Source organism: Gallinula chloropus, assembly GCF_964237585.1.
Source record: "Gallinula chloropus genome assembly, chromosome: 4".
NCBI lineage: Eukaryota > Metazoa > Chordata > Aves > Gruiformes > Rallidae > Gallinula > Gallinula chloropus.
Window position 1 is genome coordinate 15,641,425 of NC_140088.1, and position 27,687 is coordinate 15,669,111.

The 27,687-nt window shown below is 41.7% G+C and overlaps 1 protein-coding gene across 1 annotated transcript in view; it reads left to right on the top strand.

Annotated features, from left to right (window-relative positions):
• ZFYVE26 (zinc finger FYVE-type containing 26) overlaps window positions 1–27,687 on the top strand; it is a gene marked incomplete at its 5' end in the record, with an annotated part of 49,168 nt that overhangs the window by 20,846 nt on the left and 635 nt on the right. The window contains 23 exons of the mRNA XM_084264035.1: window positions 359–586; window positions 1,882–1,987; window positions 2,602–3,341; window positions 3,886–4,082; window positions 4,978–5,082; window positions 5,695–5,817; window positions 6,514–6,690; window positions 7,487–7,733; window positions 8,851–8,949; window positions 10,852–11,009; window positions 11,868–12,037; window positions 14,081–14,109; window positions 16,067–16,188; window positions 16,276–16,496; window positions 17,101–17,248; window positions 18,269–18,478; window positions 19,311–19,526; window positions 20,375–20,572; window positions 20,879–21,081; window positions 21,935–22,076; window positions 22,602–22,661; window positions 24,441–24,623; window positions 26,938–26,982. Of these exons, the coding sequence (XP_084120161.1) occupies window positions 359–586; window positions 1,882–1,987; window positions 2,602–3,341; window positions 3,886–4,082; window positions 4,978–5,082; window positions 5,695–5,817; window positions 6,514–6,690; window positions 7,487–7,733; window positions 8,851–8,949; window positions 10,852–11,009; window positions 11,868–12,037; window positions 14,081–14,109; window positions 16,067–16,188; window positions 16,276–16,496; window positions 17,101–17,248; window positions 18,269–18,478; window positions 19,311–19,526; window positions 20,375–20,572; window positions 20,879–21,081; window positions 21,935–22,076; window positions 22,602–22,661; window positions 24,441–24,623; window positions 26,938–26,982 (4,127 nt within the window). The remainder of the gene's footprint in view (window positions 1–358; window positions 587–1,881; window positions 1,988–2,601; window positions 3,342–3,885; window positions 4,083–4,977; window positions 5,083–5,694; window positions 5,818–6,513; window positions 6,691–7,486; window positions 7,734–8,850; window positions 8,950–10,851; window positions 11,010–11,867; window positions 12,038–14,080; window positions 14,110–16,066; window positions 16,189–16,275; window positions 16,497–17,100; window positions 17,249–18,268; window positions 18,479–19,310; window positions 19,527–20,374; window positions 20,573–20,878; window positions 21,082–21,934; window positions 22,077–22,601; window positions 22,662–24,440; window positions 24,624–26,937; window positions 26,983–27,687) is intronic.

A 27,687-nucleotide genomic window follows, 5' to 3' on the forward strand; every position in this document is an offset into this window, starting at 1 on the left:
GGTTAATGAGCAAAAACATAGGAGAGCTCTAAGCACAAAGACTGGTCAACATCTGTTTTAGAATAAGTTTATGTGTTAATGACACACAACTAGATATATTTTAGGCCTGCCTTAATGTACTTGTGATTTGTCAGAGCCATGGTTACTGATTTAGATGAACCGCTGATATATTTAGTTGTGAAAATTTCTCTTGCTTTCAGTAAAATTATAATGCCCATAGTGAGATTTGTAATTACAGAAAGAAAAGTAGGTTGAAGCATTTATCTCTTAATTTTTTTCTTTTTTCTATCCCCCTCTTTTCTTTTTGGTATTTAATACTTACTTGAATCTTGGATGTATGTGTGTTCTCTTAAACCAGACTCTAAAGGGAGCCTGCTTAGCACCTTGGTGGACCAGGCCTCTCTCAAACCTGCAGAGCTGGAGAAGCACCTGGTTTGGAATCAAACACAGCTCCTGCTGAGAACACTTGACCAACATGTCCAAGCCACGCCAGAGAGCAACATGCAGTCAAACTTTGTGAAGGCCTTTTTTGGCTACGTCAATACGCTGGCTGCTGTTGTGTTACGGAGTCTGAATGCAGAGCTGGGTAAGGGGGTTGAGCTGCAAAGTCTGAGCCTAGCTGTGAAAACACCCTGCTGTGGGGTCTGGCTCCATTCTGGAAAGTAGTTGTGCAAAAATGGTGCCATGTAAATGTGCCTCCTACCTGTGCACAGTCACATCTGTAGTTTTCAACTGATTACTGCATTACTTCTAGAATTTTATTTCTTAACCTCCAGGCCACCCACAACTAAGGTAATAGCTAATGGCAGTAGGGAATGATTGATTTTTGTATCCAGTGTCTCGGCATGCTGTGTACTTTTCAGCTCCCTTAGAGGGAGCAAGTGCCCTGCTGCTCCACAGGGCTAAGATGGTAGTCTCTAGAAGGCTGTGTAGAAGTGACCAGGCAGAATTTTTTCATAGGATCAGCAGATGATGGTGGTCCATGAAAAGAAATGCACCATCAGCACATAAAGCTGTCTGAACAGAACAATTCACTGTGCTAGAAGAAAAAGGCACTTGTCTGTTAAAGTTGTTACTAATTGATCTGCACTAATGTAAAATATCAGAGTACTGATTTCAGAGAATAAGATACTTCAGAGGATAAGAAAAAAAGGCAGAGATCTGTTTTCAGACCTGTTGGTTCAGCTCAGGTCGCTACCATGCCAACCGTAACTTCTGTATGGACATGATTCATTCCTCATTGACTAACTGCTGAAGCCAAAAAAATGCACAATATTTAAGGGCTGAGTAGGTTTTAAGGAAATTTTATTGTACTGGAAGATGAAAAGGTGAACTTAGGTGAATCTGTTTGGAGTTAACTTGATGTAACTGAGCAGTGTGTACAAAGGCTTTTCTGCAATACTGGCCAGAGTTTCATTGCTTTTCTAAAAGTAGCTGTACATCTCTGAGTTCCCTCTGCCTTTACTCACCCTGACTTGAATAGAGCATGGACTCAGTAATCTACATCCAGAGGCTCCCCAGAAACCAATACTGCACACTTTGTGTCTCACCACAAATACATGTTTTTGGTGAAATGTTGAAGTAGGGTTACTAAACTGTTTGGACCTAGGTCTCACTTAAAGGCCAAAGACTCTCCAGTCTGTATGTTTAGGTGCAGTTAAATATGAGCCAGCAAGTTTGAGAGGCATATCATAACCACAAATGCTGTGCAATTTACTCTGGATTTTTACCACACTGATGTGAATGTGGACCTCTGAATTTAGCCAAAGAGGTTTCTGGTTCTGGGTCTTAAATTTCCTGTTCCTAAAATAAGACTTGGTTAGTGTATTCTATGGATTTGTGTTATAATAAATGTTCTGATTTTTATGGGTTTTTTTTAAGATAAATCTACAGAAGTCAAAGTGGGGAACCCTTTCATACTGTTACAGCAGAGTCCATCTCAGCTGCTCTCCCAGCTTGTGTTTGAGAGACAGGTTCATCCTGACAGGTTGGTGCTTTTCAGATTATGTGCTTCTCTAGGTTATTTTGGTGTTGGTGACTTTGGGACCATGATTAAATTATAATCTGGCTACTTAACAGAGGTAGTACAGCCTGTGTCCCACCAGCCTATTAGTGCTGCAGGGATCGGTGTGCCAGGAGGAGGTTAGTCAGCGACTCCTCTACCAACCTGAAGATATTTGATAGGGAAAACTGTGACTCATGTTTTTAACAGTCTGGATTGTTTTTTTTTTTTTTTTTTTTTCTTAACTGAATGTGTGACAGTCCAGAGCAGTGGACTTGCAGCTTAGCATGGCTCTTGCTCTGGTAAACTGGATGATCTGAAGTCTTTCCCTCACAGATTACTAAATTTGGCTGGCATAAAAAGTTTCTGTTTGCCAAAATAGCTCTTAAAAAGATGAGCACTAATGGTGAACTGCTTTAATATGTCACACTTGGGTAAAGTCAGTGTTTGAGGAGTCAGTTCCTTTTCTTTAAAGGAATGGCTACATAAGCTCTGAGGACTGGTCTTTGCAAAACACTTGGAAGATTTATGAAAATATGTAGCTTTAAAGTATCTTTTATATGAGCTGGGTAAGCTGGTTCTGTTTTGCAATCTTGCAGGCTTTCCTCTCTGTTGGCTAAAGAAGAGTTGAACTTGAATGTGCAGCAAGTTATCGTTAACTGTTGCTGTGAACCACTGTCCTTGTGCAGCGCGAGGCAAAACAGCCAGGCGAAGTGTCTTGTGACAAACATCAGCAACTTAGCACATCAGTGTGCCTGCCACTGCCTGCCAGATGTTGAAATACCTATTCACAGCTCTGCAGTGACCTCTGAAGATACCTCAACTCAGGCACTATCCTCTGTGAATTACTTGAGCCAGCACACACTCACTGTTTCCTCCCTGGACTTCCTCAAGTCTCAGTCGAAGCTAATGGCCACAGTGGCATGTCTGAGTGCATCTAACATACAGAAAATTCCCAAATCAAGTTTGTCTTGGATGGAATTTCGGGGCAAACGGGAGGTGCCCTTAGGTTTGGAACAGATTTCCAGGGAGTGTGAAGCATTGTTGAAGGAGTTCCCAATATTGGAACGATTTCTTCTTGCTATGTTTGAGCCACTTCAGAATCAGCAAGAGGAAGGTGGTAGTTTGGCTGCTGTCTTCTCTGGCAAGATGTACATATCTCTGGTTCTCCTAGGACTGCATTCCACCACAGCTGTTACAGTATTAATGGGAGTCTTTGAGCAAGCTCTTGCTGCAAAGGATTGGGACAGAGCTCTGAAAGTCTTGGATCTGTATAGTCAGGATGTGGATGAGCTGGTCAATGTGAAGGATGCTGTGCTGAGCTGTGCAGCTGCTGAAGGTAAGAAGGATTAAGTCAGGCTTTTTTTTCCTTCATCATGTGTTTTTGGTGGTTTGTGGCTTTTTAATGAAGAATACAGCCTGGATCAGGAGGTGGAAATGAAAGTAGTGGTTTGTGGGCAAATCCAAAGGTAGAAACAGATCCCTTCCCTTCATCCAAGATTTGCTTCCTCTGATGGTGTAGTTACTGTTTTGCGAATGTGCAAATCCTGACCAACTCAGTACTAGAGAACTGGAAGGCATCTGTGATGTTATTTTTAAGTGAAGAGCTGATTACTGTTAATGGAACATCTCTTACACCAGTGTCATTGTCACATGGATGATGCATCCTGTGAAAGGGGGTGCCTTTTGGAGTCTAAAGATAGTAAGTGTCCCATGTTAACTTCGGTTACTTCCCAAAAATCTGATCCTTGGGATAAATGTAGTACAGATTTTTCCCTACTGTACTGTTCCTTTCAGTGATGTGATCCAATGAGGATAAGGATTTTTTTATTTTCCAAATTACAGAGACTGAGTTTTAAACTAGCAGTTTGTTTCCTCCATAGGTAAGGTTGGTTGGCAATACTTGTTCCCAGTAAAAAATGCAACGTTGAGAAGTAAACTGGCCCTGTGCTGTCTGGACAAATGGCCCCTCGACGCCAGTTTGGAAATCCTAGCTTACTGCATTTCTGATTTGGGCATAACCCATGAACTCAAAGCCAGTCTGCAAAGCAAGAAGAAAGAACTTGAAGTTTATCAAAAGGTACAAAGTAATTCTTCAAGTAACCATTAAGATGAAATAGGCAGCAGAGAGCAAATATGCTTGTCCTTTCAGAAAGTATTTGCCCTTGGTTCTTTTTTTGACCATTACAGCTTTTCAGGTCTTTAACCCAAAACAGTTAATGTGTTTTCAGTGCCTGTGTTTTTCATGTGTTTCCAGTTAGCACTCTGCTTCCATCTTTCATAACATTCTCACTCTCCTTTTAGCATTCAGGTTTGCAGACACAATTAAACAAACATTTGTGTGAGGCTGCTTTTTTTTGTTCCCCCCAAAAATGTTTTTACACTCTGTACAAACACGAGGGCCTCTGGAAGCTTTCATGGCAGTTCATTGTTTTATAAGCTTGAGAGGTGCAGGTGTACCAGGTAGGCACGGTATATCAGACTGGTGGTCTAATGAGCATGTCTCTCTTGCAGTCAGTTCTTCTAGCTGCAGGTAACCAAGCAAAGGCAGACTGGCTGGCCTGGAGTTCAGCACAGACATAAAAGCCAAATAGGGCAAAAAAAGGTGTCATAAATCCCTACTGAACTCTGCCTGATGGTGGTTCTCCTGACTGACAGTTTTCTGTTATCTCTGTTCATGTCAGTGATGTCTGCAGCATACATGTACTTTTTCATCTGTAATCATTGCCATCCAGTCTTTTAAAAACCTTCCCTTATAAATGTTCTTTGTAGACTCATACCTCTGAGAGAAATGCACTGCAAGTGCATTGCATCATTCCAGAAAAAGGCCAGAGATCAATGCAAGTCTCCTTGTTGACTTTTTTTCTGTATATGAAGCAATGCTTGATTTGATCAGCTTGGTTGTTTTCTTAGACTTAATGATTGTTGTATATAAAGCTTTTACAATTTGTGCTAACCTACTATTAACTTTTCAGATTTTGAATGTGCAAAACGAACCATTGTGGAGTGATTGGCAGGATCTGAAAAAAGCCTGCACTGATGACCCCCAGGCCATCATGAATATGATTCTGAAAGCAAAGGTTAGGCATCGTCATGTGAATTTTGTTGAATTAGAACATTCATTAGAACATGCATTAAACTTTGAATAGACAGACTCGTCGAAATAGCATATTAAAACACTGATCAACAGAGATTACCTGGGAAGAAAGGATTCCTTTACTCAGTTCTGTGCTCCAGAAACAAATGCAGATCTGTGTTTAATGTCAGGATTTTTATGTAGTTAATAATCCTTAAATTTAAGTTGTAATTATTAATCTGAGATACAATGTGTTCTTTTCTCTTAGACTTTTGATGACTTTAAAAACATGGCTTTTGGCATAACACAGCCCTGATTATTATCTAAATACTAATATTGTAGATCTGGCTGGCTTTAGAACTGTCTGTCTAAACAGCTAACTTGCTGATTACGAGTTGAGAAGATATTCTCAATGCAGGCTGTGACTGACTGACAAAATTATCGTTACCATCTTCTTGTCAGTGTCGTTATTTGCTTTCTGCGTGTGGGAAAGGAGTCTAAGCTACAGAATTTCTTGAGAAGTTGATCAGAACTTTGGGAGAAACAGCTGTATCAGAGACTGTAGAGTTTGTCCTTTTATTTTTTTTATTTTTACTTTTTTGTTTTAATTCTTTAGGATTATGAGTTGTGTGAGGAATGGGGGCATTTGTATCCTGTCCCAAGAGAAGACTTGATCAACTTTCACCGTGAGCACCTTCTCCACTTACTAGAGATGGGCAACATGGAAAAAGCATTACAGGTAATACCAGGGTCAAGTAAGTTGAGAACTATATTCTTTGCCTCCTTCATATGCATTGTCATGGCCTTTTTGGCTTTTCCCTTAAGAGGTGCTATTTGCTGTGATACAGTTAGGATCCTGGCTCTCCTCTGTTCCACTTAAGTGAAAAATCCAGTTTGGCAATCTAGTTGTTGGACGTAATAGCATAAATGCTACCTACATGGAAATACAAGGCCCTTTTATTTGAAAAATCATAATGAAGCATTTCTGTGTTGCTGAAGTAGAAGAAACAGAAGTGAAACTAACAGCAGGAATTGGTCACTGGTGCTCCAGTGCCCAAATTAGAAGTGTGAACTCTTCTGGTTTTATTAACTGTTGCCAGTAACAGTGTGAAATAAAGTGCAGGCTCTTTAATACTACAGAGCTTTGAAAATACTCTGGGAGCAAAGTGAAGCTGTCTCATGACTACACCTGTCCCATTCCTTGCTTCATTTTTTGTTTGCTTTAATTTAAAAAAAAAATTGATTGATAAATGGAGAAAACAGGCAATGAGTAGTCTATAAATGGATTATGTAAATTATCCTTACATATAAGACACTTGTGCCAGTTATGCTTGTTTGACCATTGTAGGGCAGTAATCAGTCATGGACTGCCTGTTACAAAGGCTGCTTTCCAAGAATATAGTAGGGATTCACTGGGTCTTGTTTGTATTTGTAGCTTTTACAAAGAATTGAAGACCCTGGGATTTGCCTTGCCATCAGTGAACAGTCCCTGGATCAGCACCCGAACTTGGCAGCCTCTCACTTCTTGGCTGATTACCTCACAGCTCACTTCTACGCAAGTCTGACTACAGCACGCCGTAATGAAATCCAGGCACTCTATATTGGATCAAAGGTGAGGAAAGTTTCTGTATTGTAGGATTAACAACAATATAGAATTATGTGTGATATTTTATAATATACACATGATATATAAAGACTGTAGATTTTTACCAGAGCGTTCTTGCCATTTCAGGGGGCTGATGGAAGGTTAGAGATGTTTTAAAACGTCTCTTCTTCTTTACACTTTCTTTACAGTTCCTCTATTATGAGGTGGTTGCAGCTCCCAATATGAGCAGTGGCCTTGTGTGTGAGCTGCATGGAGTGGAGGAGTGCACAGGCTGGGTTGGAGGGGAAAAGGATAAATTGTGTTTATCAGGGCAGTTGCTATTTTTGCCCCAGTGGAAAAGAAAGTGTCCTTGTTGTATTCTTTGTATCAGAAACATCATGTGTCCTCCTTGTGTACTAATATAAACAAACATATTCTCACATGTATGGTGGTCTTTGACACATACTTGTTATGTGTCTCCCCAGTGCCTTCCAAAGGCAGGCAGTATTGCTTCTGTTTTGAGTGGCCATTGCTTGTACAGAAGTTATACAGGTTCTGTACTTGGCATGGGAATAGGTGCATTAACCAGTAATTACCTTAGTCGAATTCATTGTATGTGCACAAAATGCAGTGCTTTTGATAATGTATGTTTTGTTGTAGGGCTACAGATAGCAGCTTGCTCCAGTGTGTGCCACGACAGTATTTTTCTGGGTGTCATGTTTCCTTACTTGTCATGTTTGAATCTTGTCATGTTTCAATCTCACAGCAACACAGATTCGAACGTGTATAACTTTAACATATGCTTTTTTCCCTTGTGTCTCAGGTGCTGCTGACTCTGCCTGAGCTCTCCCGTGTTAACTACTTCCACCTCTCCTCCAGGCCGCTGCTCATGCTGGAACAGCTCCTCATGAATATGAAGGTGGACTGGGTGGCTGTTGCTGTGCACACACTGCACCACCTCTTAGCTGGACAGGAAATTGGTTTTACTGTAGATGACATCGACAGTTTGCTCTCCAAGTATGCAGAAAAAGCTCTCAACTTCCCTTTCGCATTAAAAGAAAAGAGATCAGGTGACTGTCTGTGAGAATGCTGTTTTTCACTTGGGAAGCAAGGGCCAATTTCTCTCCCAGAATCGTTTCAACTGTTATGCCTCAACATTTTTAGATGTGTGCCTCCCTCCAGTCTCTCTCTAGCCCAGAACATGTTGTTCAAGTCTTTGCTTTCTCATAAATAGATGTTCTCGAGGACTAACAGCTTCCAGAGTTTCTTTCACTGTCCTTTGATGCTTCTTTTTGGAGTCTTTTTTTCATATATGATACTGTTCAGGTTATTTTTTCACTTGTCACTGATTTACACAGTTCTAAAACCTGCAGCCAACTACATCTTCCCCAAAATGGAATGGTGATTTAACCTTACATGGTCTTTCCTCCTACCAGAGTCCTGTTTCTTTTTTTCATATAAAAGACTTTTAAACTTGTCATTCTGTTTAACATTTTCAGCACGGTTCTCTATTGTGGTTTGCCAGTCCCTTCTCATCCGTGTTGTCTTAGATTTCTCTGCACTTGGAGCTCTCCTTTCAGGGTTTTAGAACTGCAACAGCAGAGGGTGCTGCAGATCAAGTCCAGTACTTCACTGTGCTAAAAGCGTGTACCTAACTGTCTCTGTACCTACATATATGGTACCAACTTGCTTTATGCCAGTTTCCCAATGCTGATTTTTGTTTCATGCTTTAAAGAGGCAGCTCTTGCAAACATAAAAGCATCAGACTGACTTACCTGTCTCTGCCACATGACCTGTAACTTTGCAAGTATGTTTCTTCTACCCCAATGTGAAACACTTAATATTTCCCATGAGCGTCTTGTATCAACTAATCGTTTTCACATCTGATACTTATCCTCAGCTGTATTGTTCCCCTGCCTATCAGTAGTCTGCTGCTTTGATAAGAATCTGTTTTCTTTGGTTTAGGTCATTGAATTTTACACAGTTTTGCATGAATTATGCAGAAAACTAGTATGGGCTAGTTTTCATGAAAACACAGTAATCTGTAATTACATAGCTAGTCCTGTTTTCTGCTGACATTCTTAGGTACTCCTGTGAATGGATTCCTCTATTTTTTTGTAAAAATATGCAGATGAATGTCTAGTATTGTTCTGATTCTTACATTTTTCTTGCTTCCCTTTGTCCTAGATTCTCTAATACGTGTCCAGGAAAGTCTCAGTCAGGTATTGGAGTGTGAAGCACAGTCTAAATCAGGATCATCGGAACTATCTCCTGTCAGCTTTACCGGTAAGCTAATAAGAACTTTTCTTTCAAGCTGTTCTTATTTGTTTTATCCCCTATGTGTGTATGTCCCAGTGTTTAATAGTAACCTGGGTCATGTTTAATACAGGCTAGTAGGTCTCTGCAGTTGGGTGTTTTGTGCTCGATTAAAAGAACACTGAAGTGTGTGGCTTTGGCTTGATTTATGGTATCCACAAAATGTCTGAAAAAGCACAAAACATTTCCAGACCCTACAGAAAAAAAACATGCCTGAACAGACTGTAAGAAACAAGACTACATTTGCAGGGGAAAAAAATAAATCACCACTTTGCCACAGCTGGGTTACTAGTGGATTAATGGTGCTGTGGGTTAATCTTTCTGTGTCTTGATTTCTGTACTCTCTCTCAGGCAGCACTTGCCTGGAAGCCTTGCACTGTGGTGGTACTTGTCTTCTGTTCTTTGCTCGGTAACTTCTTTTTCTTCTGGGGAAAAAAAAAAAAACCAAAACAAAACCCAGAAGTAAAAGTTTGGATTTTACAGTAGAAAGCTCATCTGTGTTGTATTTTTTCCATCATCCTTTTGGTCCTTGGTTTTCTTTTTTTCTGAGATTCCTATTGTGACCTGACAAATACAAGCACACCTTGTATTGTTTGAGAGGCTTCCACTTACAATCCTCAAACTCAAATAAACAGAACCAATAATTTTTAGCCAAAAAAACCCTGAAGAATACTTGTGGCCTAAAACCAACCACAATTTCTTCGGTACATTCCATTCAGCATCTAATGCAAGAGATGCACACTTTGGAGCAATACACACTGTAAGCTGCCCAGAGTCTGTGCTCTCTCTGTGACTAGCAAAGGATATCATCAGACCTCCAAGGCTGGGGTGATCCTCAGCAAGTGATGGGCCTGAACTAGAGTTGCACAGTGATATCCTCATCTACAGTGTAGGGTGTCTGAACTGTCCTCTGATTCTGTATCCTGAACTGAAGACTTCTTGCTCTGCCCACATGAAGTGACAGCATCATCTTAGATTGGGCTGTGTAGCTCTTTGGTTGTTCTTGTAATGATCAGCTTAATATCTGTGTGATGTTACAAAACTTGAATGTGTTCTCCTCAAATGTCCCTGTGCAATCCACATATCCAAGTATCTACTTGGATGAGTGTGAGTTAGCTTTATTGGAATGGAGATTATTTTTTTCTTTTTTAGTTTAGTATTCATGTTCACAGAGGGTGGCTTGCAGGTCTGCAATGACATGTTGAACTTTTTAATGAGCCTGTAGTGTAACTGCCTTGCATTGAACGTACTAAAAGCCTATCCAATACTTTAAACTTGCCCATGAAATACTCATTGAGTCAAGGTCAAAGATCCTGAAGGCCAAAGACTTAAACTCCTGCCTCTTTGAACTGATTTCACCATAGTAGATTGTAAAGGGGACCAGAACAGGGAGGAATATGCTGTTGCTAACCATACCATACCTCTCATGAGACAGTAAAGAAAAGTCTTAATCTTCAGGAATGTCACACAGAGTATCCTTAAGATTGTATTTCATGTTATATCACTTTTTGATATCCATACACTGAGGTGGGTTTTTTTCTTCTTCCTCCTCTAGTCTCTGCTTATGATAAAAGAGTAGGTGTTGACAAGTTGTCTTACACTTCTCTAATTGTTATAGTAAAGGTGTATTAATAAGTATGTGCTCTTGCTTGTCAGTATTGAAAAACTAGAAGATTGCAATCTTACAATTTTAGCTTAAAACATATATATGCCTTCAAAACATTACTCTGACATGCATGATTGAAAGAGAAAGGTAGTTGTCTTGTGAGCCAAAAATATCTTACAGCCTCAGTAATTCTGTAGTGTTTTCTGGTATTCAGGACCCCATTAAACAACTTGTTCTATTTTATTCTTGCCCTGACTCTTTCTTAGGTGTCACCATATCTGCAAGTCCCAGAGAGAGAAGTCTGCAACAGAATCTGTTTCCTCAAGAATTTGTGCCTCCTGAGAAGCCTCCACCAAAGCAGCAGTGGATTCCTGATGACACTGAAACGATATGTATGGTTTGCAAAACTGAGCGCTTTACTATGGTAAGGAGCAGAAACAAAGTACAGACATTACTCAAGCTGTGACCTTGCAGTGAACACTTGCTAAAGTAGATAGTGTCTCCTAAATTACTTCAGCAAATTTGACTGCAGCAGTGTAGGCACAACAAGATTGACAATGCTTTGATATTTAACTGTTAGTTTTTATGTAGTGTAGTTGAGGAGACTGACAACAGTTAGCCCTGTGCAGGGCTCTGTGTAGTGGTAGGGCCTACAGAGGAAATCTGGTCATCAAAGACAATTGTGATATCTCACAAATGTGTAATAGCAGTATTAATATTTCAAAAGGCTGTACAGTCAACTGTGCTGGCAGGAAATAACACGAGCATCATATAATTCAGATAATGGATATAGAAAATGTATCTAAAACATTGTTTCATAGAGTACTTGAGCGACTGCTCAGGTTGCTCTAAGGGAGACAATTAATTTTGAGATATGCAGGTGTGCTGCAGTCTGTCCTCTTCTATTGCTTAGAAACAGAACTGTTTTCTCAAAGTATCTGTTGCTTTCCTTTGAAAATTACTACAGTGGTGTCAAAAAGACAGTCCAGAGCTGTAGACAGTCTTCTGGTTTTTCCAAGAGGTGATCTAAATAGTGCTGTGAGCAAAACTGGGACAATTTAGATAGTGGAAAGCCCAAATGTTTCAAATACTCTGGGTTTTGTGGTGGATTTTTTGTGGGTTTTTGCCATGGTCTCTCCAGAAAGAATTGTAACAGTAAGGACCCATCACAGTTCTGTAAAGCTTTATCATGCATGTTATTTCCTGTCATCGATGGGGGCAGAGATAGGAGGGAACTGAAGTAAAGTCTTCCTGATGCTTATCCCTGGCCTCTCTTGCTCAGTTTAACAGGCGCCATCACTGCCGGCGCTGTGGCAGGCTGGTCTGCAGCTCCTGTTCCACCAAGAAGATGGCGGTGGAAGCGTGCAGAGAGACTCTCTCTCGCGTATGTGATCAGTGCTACAGCTACTACCACAGACAGCAGCAGCCTGGCTCGGTACCTGACACAAGCATGTGAGTCCTTCCATTCTAGTTCTCATCTAAATTTCATGTACGCAGTGGAGTACTTGAATGGAATGAGAAAGAAATAAGCATTTGGGGTTTATCTGGATAGTATAACAGCAGCAGCTTTTTGGTCTCCAGCTGTTGCTGTTGGGGGTTTTCAGGTTTGGGTGTGGGGATGTTTCTTATGCCTCAGTTTACTTTTTATGGTAGAAGGAACACTGGAGAGCCAGGCAACAAAATCTTTAATTCTTAAAGCATGAATTATCTTTAAACCTGAGAATTGAATGCTTGGCAAAACGTACAGCACAAATTACTGCAGTGTGACAAAGTTTCTTGTGGTTTACTCAGTTCCTGGATTAACATCACATGTTCACTAGTTCTGCTGAACATAGCAGTGTTTTTATGTTATTCTATAATCCCTTGATTATGACTCCATGAACCCTTGGGGATTCAAAAGCAAGTTCATGATTAGTTAGGCTTTGAAGCTGCCCTTAATAAAAGGCACAGCTGTGATGACAGATTTTTGTGATGTAGCTGCTTCAAACTGAGAATTGGAGTGAAATTCTTTGTATTTGTTAGTCGAGGTGGTGGGAAGTGTAACTGAAAAGAGTGTGTTTTACTCTCCCTGACCCTGTCAAGCTTGCTGATAGCAGTATGGGCTATGGCAATATCAGCAGGCCTGACAGGGTCACAAAGTATCAAACTCTTTTCAACAGCACTTTCACCTGTGTTTCCCCTTCCTTGCAAGCCTGCAGATAGCAGTATCTGCTATGGCAGTATCAGCTGGCTTGCTAGGAAAAGGAACCCCTGAACAAACAAGAAGTCAGCTCTGGCTAAACCAGTTTGCTTCAGAAGGGCTACTTGCCCTGTCAGATTAGGTCAGCAGAGCCTAGCAGTGAGCTTGAATGCTACCTGACATTTTATTTGCTTAAGTGTTTGCATTTTTTAATACTTGCCCTTATTTTATATCAAAACCAGCTAAATCTTAAGGACAGAGATCTAGTTGCCAAAAATGTCATTTTTAGAATCATAGAATCATAGGGGTTGGAAGGGACCTCGAGAGATCATCGGGTCCAACCCCCCTGCCAAAGCAGCTCCCCAGCTCATATTGCACAGATAGGCGTCCAGGCAGGTCTTGAATATCTCCAGAGATGGAGACTCCACCACCTCCCTGGGCAGCCTGTCCCAGGGCTCTGTCACCCTCACTGGGGAAAAGTTCTTCCCCATATTAGTGCGGAACTTCCTGTGCTCCAACTTGCAGCCATTGCCCCTTGTCCCGTCTCCACAGAGCACTGAAAAGGGGCTGGACATTTCTCCCTGCATCCCATACTTAAAATATTTATAAACATTAATTAGGTCCCCCCTTAGTCTTCTCTTCTCTAGGCTGAACAGTCCGAGCTCACTCAGCCTTTCCTCATAGGGGAGATGTTCCAGGCCCTTAATCATTTTTGTAGCCTCCTCTGGACTCTCTCCAGGAGATCCCTGTCTTTTTTATACCAAGGAGCCCAGAACTGGACACAATGCTCCAGGTGGGGCCTGACCAGGCCAGAGTAGAGGGGGAGGATCACCTCCTTTGACCTGCTGGCCACACTCCTCCGGATGCACCCCAGGATCCCATTGGCTCTCTTAGCCACCAGGGCACACTGCTGGCTCATGGACAACCTGTCATCTACCAGGACCCCCACCCAGGTCCTTCTCCACAGAGCTCTTCTCCAGCAGGTCATCCCCCAACATTATCTCTGACATATTCTGATACTGGGCAGTGTTTGTTCTCAGTGTCTGCTTTTTTATGATGTGTGCAACAGTGCTATTGCTAAAGAAGGCTATAAGAACTAATTGCTTAGTGTAGTTGAAATACAACAAGGCAGAGGCATGATCTTAGACTTCCAGGAGATAGGGGCAGGGTGGCGGGTCAGAGAGGGCAGGGGAAGAGATGCAGATTTTCACAAGGCAGTGTTTTGAAAAGACTAGCCATATCGATCTCTTTTAAATCTGTGTCTTCCCCAGTGGGCTGGAGTAGGCATGATAATTCTTTCTGTCATTTTATTATAGCAGAAAAGAAGATCAGGACCAAATGGAAGGTAAGGAATGGAATAATGTTAAACTTCAGTTTCTGTATTTTTAAGTGCTTGATAAGGAAGCTAATATGTTTAGTTGCAGTTGATGGGTGATTGAAACTTCAGTTACAAAATATCACTGATGGGTTTTGCATGTTCAGACTAAAATTGAGTGTTCCAAATTTCTGTGAATGGAAATTGAGATTGAAGAGATATCTGAGTCTTTATCAAAGATGCTGAGTGGGGAATAAAGGAAGGAACTGAAAAACAGCATTTGGAGAATGCACTTTGTGTGCTAGAAACAGTGAGAGGCTGTAGTGTGAGTAGGAATTAATTAGCTGACCACAGAGCTGTGCTGAGTAATGCTCTTTTTACAAACCATGATTGTACAACTCTACCATTGCAATGTGCTGTGGTGTTTGATACCCTGTGCTGGCTGGGGGTAGCACAGGACAGGGCTCCTCTCATAGGTCTGCTTGTGTCTGGAGTTCCATCTCCTTTGCTGGTTGTGTGAATATGAAGAAGTATTTTCTCTTCAGTCCCTCTATTTCTACATCTAATTTAGCTGGCTTTTTCTCTGCTGTTTTTCTTTAGAAGGTTTTACTGTCTGATGCTTAGTCTGATGTTTGAGGTGATTCTGCAAAATTTTCCTACACTGATGTGAAATTCTGGCAGACCAAAACATAGGTATCTGAAGTGCTTATAGCAGCAAGGTGAAACACGGTGCAAAATCTGCACTTATGCTGCAAAATACCTGAGGATATTTTTCCTTACTTGTCCCTTGTTAAGTATGGTGAGCCACTGGAGCACTTTTTGGTTTTTTCCCCTGTTGACAGAAGTTTGCTTTACTGTGCAAGTATTTGTTACAAGACTGGAACAGCTGAAATGCAGTTTCTGAGCTGGTGCCTCTGGTTAGATCTTTGGCTTTGCCTCCAGCATTGCTGCACATCTCTGGCCCATATGACTCATTCAGCGGGAGTGAATAAGAACACTGGGAATTACCAGGTTGAAAAGGGAAAGTTTCATTCTGCTAACTTACCTGATGAGACTGTGAAGGTGGCTTATCAAATGTTTTCAAGCCTGGTTTATTCTAATGCCAGTTTACAGTTCAATTTAAAAAAAAAAAAGGGGGGGGATTTTTTAATTAACCTTACAGTTTTAGAGTGAGTCAACACTCTTAACAATCCTTCTGTGAAATCTAGAACAGTGAATTTTGAGGCTTTTTATTTTTTAATTTTAAGGTTTTTATCAGAGAAGAGAGTAGCAAATTAACATTTTTCTCCATTTCTTATCATTGTGAGGTTGGCCGCTGGTTTTCTGCCAGGAGCCACAATCACAAACTTGAGTATCAGAGGGCTTATGCAATCTCAGCTGCACTCAGATGACAGACAGTATTTGATTTGTAGCTATTCTGGGTTACTAATTTCAAAAGAGAAATTTCCTTAGTCTGGAGGAAAGAAGACAGCTTTTCACAGAAATTACATCCCAGTTTTTTTGCAGTACTATTTTATATGAGAAATTAACACAAGGAGTTAGCTCATCTTTTGTCTTAAAGCTTTCTTTTTACAGCTGTTCTTCAGTTTGCTGTTTTGGCTGTAACCCACAGCTTTCATGTTTCCACTTCATTCACGCTCAGAGATATTTAATAACTTGCCTGAGGGAAGGCTAAAGAGAGGAAGCTGCTTTGCTTGACATCCAGCAGGATAAAAGTTGGATAATCATTTGAAGACTTGTTACTAGAGCCAGCTTTTAGTGACAGGGTAACTGAGAGTAAGTTTAGGCACAGTTTGTCAGCTTGCTGAGGAATGGAAATGTTTCTGTAGTCTCTGCTGGACGTGTGATACTGTCAGGAAGTGGCACAATGAGAGTATTACAGGAGACTCTATAGGAGAGCATAGGAATATGCTGCATTCTGTGTCTGTAGCCAGGTTTGTTGCTACATGTACAATGATTTGACCTGGTGTCTTGTTTCTGGCTGCAGAAACTTCTAATAATGAGTATTCCACAGTGGTGCAAATACCCAAGGCAACTGAGCTTGAATGGATTTTTTCCATGAATGAAGAGGAGAATGAAATTGTACGCAGTGAATTTTACTATGAACAGGTGAGGTCTGGACAAAGAGAGTACCAGTATAAGCAGCTCCCAGAGAACTACCTCAATACCTATGTTTGTCTGTCCTCAAATTGCCAGGCTCCCAGCTCTTCCTTGTGTATTGCCATCCTTAGCCTGCACAGCAACAGCATAGTGTGTGGCCACCAACTGATAGAGCACTGCTGCAGATTGTCCAAAGGGCTTACTAATCCTGAGGTGGATGCTGGTCTCCTTATGGACATCATGAAACAATTGCTCTTCAGTGCCAAGATGATGTTTGTAAAAGCTGGAAGGAGCCAGGATCTAGCTCTCTGTGACAGGTGATTTATCAAATGTTCACTAGGATGTGTTGAAGTATTGTTGAGACGAATACCCTTTTTTATTGGGGAGTGGAGGGTGGGAGGGTTGGTTTGTGATTGTACTGTGGATATTTTAAATAAGAAAAGTTCATAATGTAAGACTTCAAATAGTAGAAATTAAAGTAATGTGACTACATAATAATTACTCAGAAAATTCTCAGAGTAGGGAGAAATAATTCACACAGACTGTGGTAGATACTCTGCTTTTAATACTGTGTATCTGCTTTCAATCTGTATTTCAGTATAGGATTTTAAACCTGCACTTCCTGAGAATGAGCTTTTATACCTTACTCAAGCTTTGTCTTACAGAGCTTGAGGTGGCAGGTGTCATACATGAATTTCACACACATACTGGTTTGATTTGGTATCAGCTTATAACTGCTGTCTGCTTGTGTTCCACAATGTGGCAAAAAATCCCAATAAAAGTAATCTGAAGAGGATAGTAAAGTGGGTAGAGCAACTTGCTGTAGTGGTGATTAGGAACCACCGTTGTAAGAGTTGTCTTCAACACAAAGTTCTTTAAGGGTACAGTCCAATGAAAGTGTGTGTATTTGGTTTCTCCTAGCTACATCAGCAAAGTGGATGTGTTGAGTATTTTAGTTGCTGCTGCCTACCGTCCAGTACCGTCGTTGGATCAGATTTTTCTCCCTGCAGCAGTAACAAGACTAAGAAATCGGCTTCTGGAAGCAGAGTACTATCAACTAGCTATAGAGGTAGTGACAATGGAGGATTGTCAGTGTTGTTAATGTTTCTGCAGTGGCTTTTGTTTGTTCTCCATTCTGAGTTCAGATGGATGTGATGTGTGAAATGGACAAACTGGGGTTGAGTTTTTAAGCAAGGGAGAAAAAATATTTTGAACACTGGAAAAAATTATGAGAAGGAAAAGTCCTTCTGCTGTGGAGCAGGCTGCTGAAGGAAAGGGTAGGGGCCTTGTTTTGCAATACAATTAAAAATGGAATGGACTAACAGCAATAAAGTCATTAAATGGAGGAATATTGCATCCAGTAGAAGGACTAAGACATCCTTTGCAGCAGGACTTTATCTGAAGCTTGTACTTTTGATTTCCTTTGTCTGTAATCCCACAGCAGACAGTAGTAAGGTGCCTTTTCCAAACATACTTGGAAGTCAACAATGGTGGCAAATCTATTAGAGCACATCTGGTGAGCTTTAGCATCTTCTGTTTTCCTCCTGCTTCTAGGATTTTGTGAACTGCATTGCAGTTTAAGAACAGGATTATGTTACTACAAACAGGATTAGGATTTTTAAGGGGTAATAAACAGCAAGAATAGATGACCTATTTCAATAAAAATGTTTCATGTTTAAAGGAATAAATTTGATCAGTAAAGTTATGTGAAATGCAAATTCTCTGTGTGGTTCACAAAGCATCTTCTGTTGCTTTGTTTTAAAACCACAAACCTGATGAATTGTATTCTTGCTGTAGCAAAGCAGATGTAAAAATGTCTGGAGTTTTAAAACTGCTGAACTTAAACCTCCCAGATAAATAGTTGATTAAACTTGTGCATTTATAAAAAAAAATCCTCATTTGGAGATCACGGGTGTTTTGGTAGTTAGCATGTTGTGTCAGTAATATGGAAATAATCAGTGTTGTGTGTGTTTTTAATGGGAAATGTGCTCTGGGAAGTGAAAGTTCACAGTCACAGACTGTGTGATAAGTCAGTTTTCCTGTTTCCTGTACTGGGACTGTGTTGTAACATTGACCATTTTGACTTCAGGTTTCTACAAAATCTGGCTTGGATCCAGGTGGAGCGTGGCATGCCTGGGGCATGGCTTGCCTTAAAGCTGGGAACTTAAGTTCAGCAAGAGAGAAATTCAACCGATGTTTAAAGCCACCTATGGATCTAAACCAGCTGAACCATGGCTCAAGGCTAGTCCAGGATGTGATACAGTACCTGGAATCCACGGTGAAGCCCATACTCATTGCGGTGAGAGTCTCCTCTCTGCTCTGAGAGGCTACATAGCAAGGCCAAGTAATGATGTTTTAATACATGTCTGATAGCAATGCATGTTACAGTACCATGTGTGAGGGGTTTTTCCTCCTTTTATCACGATCACATATTGAAACTGAATTTGTTGAGAAATTTGTTAGTTGTTTCATCACAGTGAATTGGTGGCTGAGAACCAGATCTCATAGGATTTTATAGTAATTGGAGCCATACTTAGTGGAGGGAAAATAAGATAACGTGGTTACTACATGGTTAAATGTTATTACTGCAGTCTAAGGAAACCAAACTAAATCCCAACAATGTGTTGTGATGCTGCAGTGTTGCTGTTTTCCTACTGAAACTGATAATTTTGCAGGCATTCAAAGGAGAATTTATAAATGCTGTCCCACTCTTCTTTCCATGTCAAAAAGCACTGTTACATAGTTTGGAGTTCTGATTAGGTATCAAAAGTGACTTTTAGTACTAAATAACTGCAGTATCATAATGATGAAAGACCTCTTAGTATTACATATTTTAGGAGACAAAAAAAACCCCTGTTTGAAATAGGTTATTGGAGTATGTGTTGACAATGGAATTGTGCTTTAAATAAGCCTCCTGTCTGTCCTGGAAGGAGGCATGCTAGCCACAGCAATATTCAGCACCTCTGTTGGTAGCAGGGTTCCAATCTAGTGTTTATAAAAAAAATTACTGAATTCTCACCCTTCTAAAGCACTATCTGTTCTAGAAACAGCGACAGAAATGCTTCAGGGCCAAGTAGCAAAAAAGTTTTCCTCTTACTCATCACCTATCATTGATTCTGTTCTAATGGCAGGATGATGATTACTTTGCCACACTGAAGGAACTTGAAGCAACACTGAGAACGAGAAGTCTGTCTCTGGAGGTGATGTGTGATGGGAAGATTCAACACAATAGCTACTATCAAGAGTGCTTGTTCTATTTACATAGCTATGGCACTAACCTGGCGATAATAAGCTTTTACATGAGGCATGACTGTATGAGAGAAGCACTCCTTCACTTGTTAAATAAGGTGAGTAATCTAATCTGTCATCACCTAAACTGAAGTGTGAAAAGTTGCTAAGACAGCTTCAAGGCCAGTCTAAGATTGTCATGAGCATCATGGGGCATTCTGGGTGGTTTTCTGCACATGAGTTTTGAGGTCCTCAATGTTGTTATACAAACTGTCTAGTGACTGACAAGAATTCCATGTCATGGAAAAAAATAGTTAAGTAGCAGAATTTGAAAATACTCAAGACATACAATTTGATGTGGAAGTTTTGTACCGGGAGACTGATAGTGATGATGAAAAGTAGAGAGGAAGGTTTGGTACCTTAAAGCTTTAAGGGACTCGGCTTCTGATGAAACATTTTGCAGGGTTGTTTGGAAATGTGTACAGGCTCTATAGCTTGTATTTTAGTCTGAGATTAAAAAAAAAGGCAGAAAGAGATCTGCGTGCTGTTTTCAACTACCAAGTAGGTGATTATAAGGAAGAAGGAATCAGGTTTATCTCTTGTGGGCACAGTATAAGGGTAAGAAACAGTGGATACAATTTGGAGCAAAAGAAATTCTGACTGGATATGGGGAAAAGTTTTTTGCAGTGAGGATGTTTAGACATGTGAACAGGACACCAGAGAAGCTGTTGAATTGCCCTACTTGGTTACACTCAGAACTTGACTGGGAAGGCATGGACCAACATGACCTAACTTGGAATCCACTCTTTGAGTGGGGATTTGAACCAAATGACCTCCAAAGATCTCTTCCAACCTATATTTATTATTTTTATTATCTCTGTCACTTACTACTTGTTTATGTTATATAATGAAAATCAGCAAGCCACAGTGGCTTTGCTTCAAGGTGCCTTTTTTGATATTTGTGTAGGAATCCCCATCAGAAGTGTTCATTGAAGGCATCTTCATTCCAAGTTATGAAAGTGGAAAACTGCATATGTTGGAGAACTTGCTGGAAACCATTGATCCGGGATTGGAGAGCTGGGGGGTCTACTTGATTGCAGCCTGCAAATACTTGCAGAGAAAGAACTACTACCATATTCTCTATGAGCTGCAACAGTTCATGAAGGTAAGATGGGGGTCAGTACCATCTTCTTCCATGAAATGTCAAATACCATCAGATTTTTTTGTTATGCGTGATGGGAATGGGTATTTTTGCTACTTTCCAGTTCTAAAAAGATAAACAGGAAGGCCTGAGTCTCACTGAAGCTGACCTGCTATGTATTTGTCATGACTGTAGTACCTTGAAGTAGCTTAACTACTCTTTTAAAGAAAACAGGGCATTGCCTGCTTTGTGTGAGCGCTGTACTACAGACAACAGTTAGTGAGGGTGGTGTACTTTGAACCGTCTTAGTGTTTGGTACATTTCTTCTAGGATCATGTTCGTGCTGCCATGACCTGCATTAGATTTTTCACTCATGGAGCAAAGTCTTATACTGAACTTGGAGGCAAACAGACATGGCTTCTAAAGATCAAGGACCATCTCAAAGTGTATCTGCAGGAGGTCTCCAGAAGTTCAGGAAGGAAAAAAATGACATGCACTTTTCGAAAGAAAATGTCAGCTACAGATGTGTCGAGGTATCTATAAACAAGAATCCAAATGATAGGAAAGGAGAAATTCAGGATTTTGTAATTTTGTTATGTGGGGTTTTTTCTTTTAATTTTAGTAGTTGTGTTTAAGTTGGCTTTAGCTAACACATGCTAACTGTGCCTGACCTAAATCTGACATTTATGTAGTTCCAAGTATAGGATTCCCATTACCTTTGTCTCCAACAACCCAACCCAGGAGATGAGCAATTGTTTCTGCTAAAAATACCAGTCTGTGTACCATCTACCTTCCTTTAATTTAAAAAAACCCAACCAACCAACACAACAAGCTATATAGACAACTATATATTGACCCACAAGTTCTATTGCTTGTACTCTTCCTTTCCCCAAAGGAAGCAGCTTTGTGGTGCTTAGCTGTCTACCGGGGTTAACTCACAACACTGAAGTATGTACAAGGTGCCAGACGTAACTGAATCCCTGTACTCAAAAGCTGAAGTGATTTAGCCAGAACTCTCTTTTGTATCTTGGTTTTCTTAGGGGCTATTTTCTTTCTTGTTTTTAGGCTAGACTTTAACTTTAAAGGGGGGAGGGGGAGTGCATGTGATGAGGTGGAGAAAAGAGAGCTGATATTTATTTGGAATCCAGACTCTCTAACTCACCTTAAAATAATGTGAACAAGTGCTCATGTTTTGCTTGTGATGCATGTTCAGTGCACAGGTCTGTAAAGTATCTTATTGCTGCAGATATGACAGACAAAGTCAAAAAGTAACTGCAATAATTATTGTTTGGAAATATGTCTTATTTTGAAAAGTGTTCAAGAAATGAATTCACACAAATAACTGAGACTTTATTTCAAAATAAAGTCAATATTTCCTCTGTCTAGACACATCAATACAGTTGATCTGCAGATGGAAGTAACAAAGTTCCTGCATCGATGTGAGAGCTCAGGAACATCTCAAATGACAGGTTCCTCCTTACCCACACTCTTTGGAAACAATAACATGAAAATGGATGTTGCTTGCAAGGTACTTGTGCGATTTCAAACACAGCTTTTTTGGGTTTTTTTTCAGGAATGCTAACTTGGTATACAGGTTGAAATATTTTATGGTTGGAGCAGCCTCTTCTATTCTTCAGGTGCAGGTTACTTGTGCATGTATGCAACCTACCATTCATGAAAAATTCATGGTTTTCCTCAAAGTAGCAGAGAACATGTGAGAACATGGAGCTCTTCTCAAAGCTCAAGCTTTCAGAGGCAGAGGATCCTGAATACAGTATTAACAAGCCTTTTGGCTACACATGCTGTTGTGTTTTGAAGCAAGACAAATACTGCTGCTATTCTAACCCTTCTTAACTTAGCTCAGCTCCATCTGTAACTTGCCCAATGTCCCATGGGGAATCAGTGTGTGACAGTAGACTCAAATTTGCTCCTCTTGTTGGGGTGGTGCTGTTTTCTGTTGAAGTAATACATTGTCTTTTGGCCTCTGGGCAAAATCTGGAAATTTAACTGTATGTAATGAAAAAAGAATGTGCATCTGTGCTTCTCTTTTCAGGTCATGTTAGAAGGCAAAAACATTGAGGAGGGTTTTGGGATTGCATTTAGAGTCCTGCAGGTATGGAAAAATTTGATGTAACGAGCATTGTTATTACAAAAGTTACTCCTTCAAGCAGCAATTGTTAAGCAAAAGACTTTTTGTGCAAAATGTCATTTAATTCCCCAAAAGAAAAAACTGCTGTGAGAATAGCTCAAGTTTTAAATGCCCTTGTATTTGGAGGAAGCTTGATAAGGAAATTAGGATGCTGCTTCAGTAGAACACTTCCAAACTAATTGCGTCCTACAAAGGAATTAAGTACAGTTTTTCCTTTGTGTACCTTGTTCAGTCACTTAACTCTGGAAAACCACAATCACAGATGTGAGTAGAGAGCTCTGACTTGGTAGAGCTCTGCAGTTCATGATAGCCATGCAAAGACATAGGGAATAAATTAGCACAGAGATAGCCTGGGCCTTTTTTTTTCTGGATGAGAGAGAATAAAGCTTATTAACAGGAAGCTCCTTTCTGGGGACTTCTCCTTCCTCTTGTCCGGTGCTTATCAGTCAGTAGAGCTCATCAGCCTCCAAGCGTTTTTTGTGTGCTTCTCATCCATGTATTAGGAGATGTGTGGTGGTTTGACCCTGACTGGAGGCCAGGTGCCTGCTAATGCCAATCTATCACTCCCCTCCTCAACTGGACAGGGGAGAGAAAATACAATGAAAGGTCTAGATAAGGACAGACATAGGACACTCCTTTGGGTGCCTCCACCTGCTTTGGCTTGGAGTCCTCTGTGGGCTGCCCGGGACAGCCTGCCTCACGATAGTCTTCTCCACAGGCCGCAGAGGAATCTGTCCTCCAGTGCCTGGAGCACCTCCTCCCCCTCCTTCTTCACTGACCTTGATGTCTGCATTGTTGTTGCTCTCACATTTTATTGCTCCTTTCTCTGACTGCAAGTGTTGCTGGGGTTTTTATTGTGTTGGGTTTTATTTTGTTTCTCTGCTCCTCCCTCCCCCTCCTCCCCCCATTTAACTGTGTTATCCCAGAGATACTGTAACTGTTGCTGATGGGCTCGGCCTTGACCAGCAGTGGGTCCCCCCACTACCAAAACCACCTTGCCACACAAAGCCAATACAAGCTGCCAGAAGAAACTGCAGTTTGCAGTTGCCTCCTGTCAGGGCCACTTCTGGACAGAGGTGGCACACTGGAAGAGCATTTGTGGATACAGCAGGCCCTGTTCCTTCTTTCAGGAGTACAAGGCTGAATGCCTGTTTCTAATGAGATGGAGAGCCTTAGAAAAATAGCACTTCTGAGCAGCAACAGTAGTCACTATCCTGGTAAAAATGAAGTAGTGAGCCCAGCTGCCTGGCATCACTTCTGTTGCCTTCCTTTTTATTTTTGTCTTCTATTATTCATGGCAGGATCAGTCCACAGCTTTTATCATCTCTTCCTTCATCTGGGAGGTGTAGGATTCAGGAGTCGGTTGCCTCCTGTTTCTCAGGGTACACAAAAGGTGGCTGGAGGAATAAAGTAGGAGCTTGCTAAGTGAGGAAGAGGTGGGTAAGGACCTTAGAAAGATCTTTTGCCAGAAGAAATAAAACTGATTTTTTTGCCATCCCTGAAAAGGAGGTTGTAACAGTGCTCTTGAGCAGAAATGAGTTTTACCAGTCTGATTATAGAAAACCTTTAAGCCAGCCCCGAAGAGTGGGGATTGAAAATCAAAAGCCCCCCAAACAGCTTTGAGTTTTTGGAGCATAGTGTGGTATTTTGTCCTTAAGAGAGATTGTTTCAGTTGTCTAGACTCCCTGTGAGAACCTGCTGAGAACATTTAACGTATTGCTCTGATGTTCCAACTACCTCTAGGACTTCCAGCTGGAGGCTACAGAAGTGTACAGCAGAGTGGCCAAGCAGCTGGTGAAGCAGCAGCAGTACAGTGAGATCCGGCAGCTCCTCAAGTGTGTCAACGAGTCTGGAGTTGCAGCAAAAAATGATGGGGATAACATTATCCTAAACTGTCTAAATGAGTTCAAGAACATTCCTGCTGAGGTAATTCTGTCCTGCATTGTGCCCCTTTTGAAGGAAAATGGGTATATACAGTCCAGGCTAGAGGGAAAACATCCTGTGCCTCTCTTTAAGCAAGTCCTTTGTATCTTCTAGCTCTGTATGACATGCACTGTTTAAAGGTGGGAGTGCATGCCTTGCCTTATGCAAGTTACTCAGAGGAAGGAACAGGGAGCTGAAGTGCTCCTGTGCTTCCCAATTGAGTACCCATGATGGGGAGAGAATCTTTGTTCTGCAGGATTCTGCCAAATGCTCCTGGATGGAGTGGGAGGTGTTCCCTTCAGTGAGGCTTCCCTGGCTACCACAGGGGATGTGTGGAGGCAGAAACCTGTGTCCACAGGAAACAGTTTTAAGGTTCCCATTGCCTACTGGGCAACTTTTCCATGCCAGTGAAGGAAGGAGATGCTCTCTTTGAAGGTCTACTGGTCACATTAGGGGATGTAGTCCACCCCTTGAGTCAGGGTGGACCATAGGAACTGACTCCTGCTGCAGTGCAAAGAACTTACAAATTCATTTCATGCAGCGCAAGCCATGTACCTGGAAGAATCCCAGGCTTCCCAGCATTCTCTGGGGATGCCCCACAGATGTGGCAGATAGAAGAAGCTGTATGAAAGGGAAGAATTGGATTTTATGTTCTATGTGAGTCCTGAAAGAATTGGCTGATGTAGATGCCAGGCCACTCCGGAGTCAAGTCATGGTGGTCAGGTGTAGTCCCTAGTGACTGTGAGAGAGGAAACATCATGGCTATTTTATAAAAAGGCAGGAAGGAGGGCCTTGGGAACAAGCTCACCTCTGTGCCTGGGAAGATCATGGAACAGATCCTCCTAGAAGCTATGCTGAGGCACATGGAGGACAGCGGGGTGATTTGTGACAGCCAGCATGGCTTTACTGGGGCAAGTCCTGCCTGACCAATCTAGTGGCTTTCTACAATGGAGTGACTGCATCAGAGGACAAGAGAAGAGCTAGGGATATTGTCTGTGTGGATTTCTGCAAGGCCTTTGACAGGGACCCCCACAACATCCTTCTCTCTAAGCTGGAGAGATACGGATTTTGCGAGTGGACTGTTCAGTGGATAAGGAATGGGCTGGATGGTCACATCCAGAGGGTGGTGGTCAGTGGCTCCAAGTCCAGATGGAAGACAGGGACAAACAGAGCTCCTCAAGGGTCTCTGCTGGGACCAGTGCTGTTTAATATGTTTATTAATGATATAGACAGTGGGATTGAGTGTACCCTTAGCAAACGTGCTGATGACACCAAGCTGGGTGGTGAAGTTAATGTGCTGGGGGGCAGGATGCCATCCAGAGGGACCTCGACAGGCTGGAGAAGTGGGCCCAGGTGAACCGTATGAGGTTCAACAAAGCCAAGTGCAAGGTCCTGCACCTGGGTTGGGACAATCCCCATTATATCCACACAGGTTAGGAGATGATGTGCTTGAAAGTAGCCCTGTGGAAAAGGACTTGGGAGTACTCATGGCTGAGAAGGTAGACATGAGTCTGCATAAGTGTGCATCTGCAGCCCAGAAGGCCAACCACATCCTGAGCTGCATCAAAAGAAGTGTGGCCAGCAGATCAAGAGAGGTGATTCTGCTCCTCTACTCTACTCTGGTGAGACCTCACCTGGAGTACCGTGTCCAGCTTTGGAGCCCTCAACACAGGAAGCACGTGGACCTGTTGGGGTGTGTCCAGTGGAGGACTGCAAAAAATGATCAAAGGGCTGGAACACCTCTCCTGTGAGGGCAGGCTGAGAGTTGTGCTTGTTCAGCTTGGCAAAGGCTCTAGGGAGCCCTTATAGCAGCCTTCCAGTACCTGAAAGGTGCCTATAAGAATCACAGAGTCACAAGGTTGGAGTAACAAGAAAGCTGGGGAAGAGCTGTTCACGAGGGCATGCAGCAGTAGGACGAGGGGTAGTGTTTTTAAACTGGAAAAGGGGAGATTTAGGTTGGATATTGGGAAAAAGCTCTTCAGTATGAGGGTAGAGGATCACTGGAACAGGTTGTCCAGAGGCGTAGCGGAGGCCCCATCCCTGGAGACATTCAAGGTCAGGTTTGATGGGGCTCTGAGCAACCTGATCTGGTGGAGATGTCTGTGCTCACTGCAGGGGGGGTTGGACTGGATAACCTCTAAAGGTCCCTTCCAACCTTACACATTCTATGATTTGCAGCACTCAGAGTTGGAACAATGTAACCATCTAGCTGTAATCTCAGCAGCCCTTCCTCCATGCAGGGGTTGGGTCTCTGATGGGGTAAAGGTTTGCTACAGTCACTCTAAATGTGACCACCTTTTCCCTTCTTTGGATACAGGATCTCGATAATCTGATTCAGGATATGGACAGTGACGAAAACAAGGTAAGTAGAAGTACAGTAGAGGAACTCCCTTAGCAAGAGCTAAACAGCCCAGTCTTGACCTGCAGATTGCATGCTCTCTGTCACTATCTTCTCTTTCATCCTTGTTCAAGCTAGAGTTTTGAAACCATTCCCTAGATTGTAGAAAGTAAAGTGAATTCCTCAGTGCTGTGGTATCTGTGACTGTAGGTCTGTGACATGAAGGTACTGATTGATGTTATTCGTTCCTTGACAGGCCTCAGAGTGAGGGCTAGGCATCTGGTATAGTGGAGGGAAGGCATTTCAGAGAGACTCTGCTCCTTGGTGGGCTTGTTGCTTTTGTAACCCAGCTTTTCACATAGGTGTGTGTAAGTTTCTAGTACTGGCAGACAGCTAACGAGGATCAGCATGTCTCCAAGATGACTGTTTCAGGACTACACTGTTGCCATTGTGATTGAGATAAATGATAAAGCTTCTCTGATTTTCATACACTTTTTCTTAGAGGAAGTGAGGCCTAAGGTACTTGGTTTGTTGGCATTCAACCAGCCAGCTAAGCCACTGGAAGTCCACAAATACATATGTGAGCTGTAGATGCACATTCATAGATGAAGAGGCTGGGGCTCAGCATTTGTGGATGGGTGTAGATCCTGAGTGCCATAGCTGGGAATAAAGCCTTAAAATGTGTGACTGTCCTCTGTCCTGCTCCAACTGGCCAACTCGGTGTTGTGT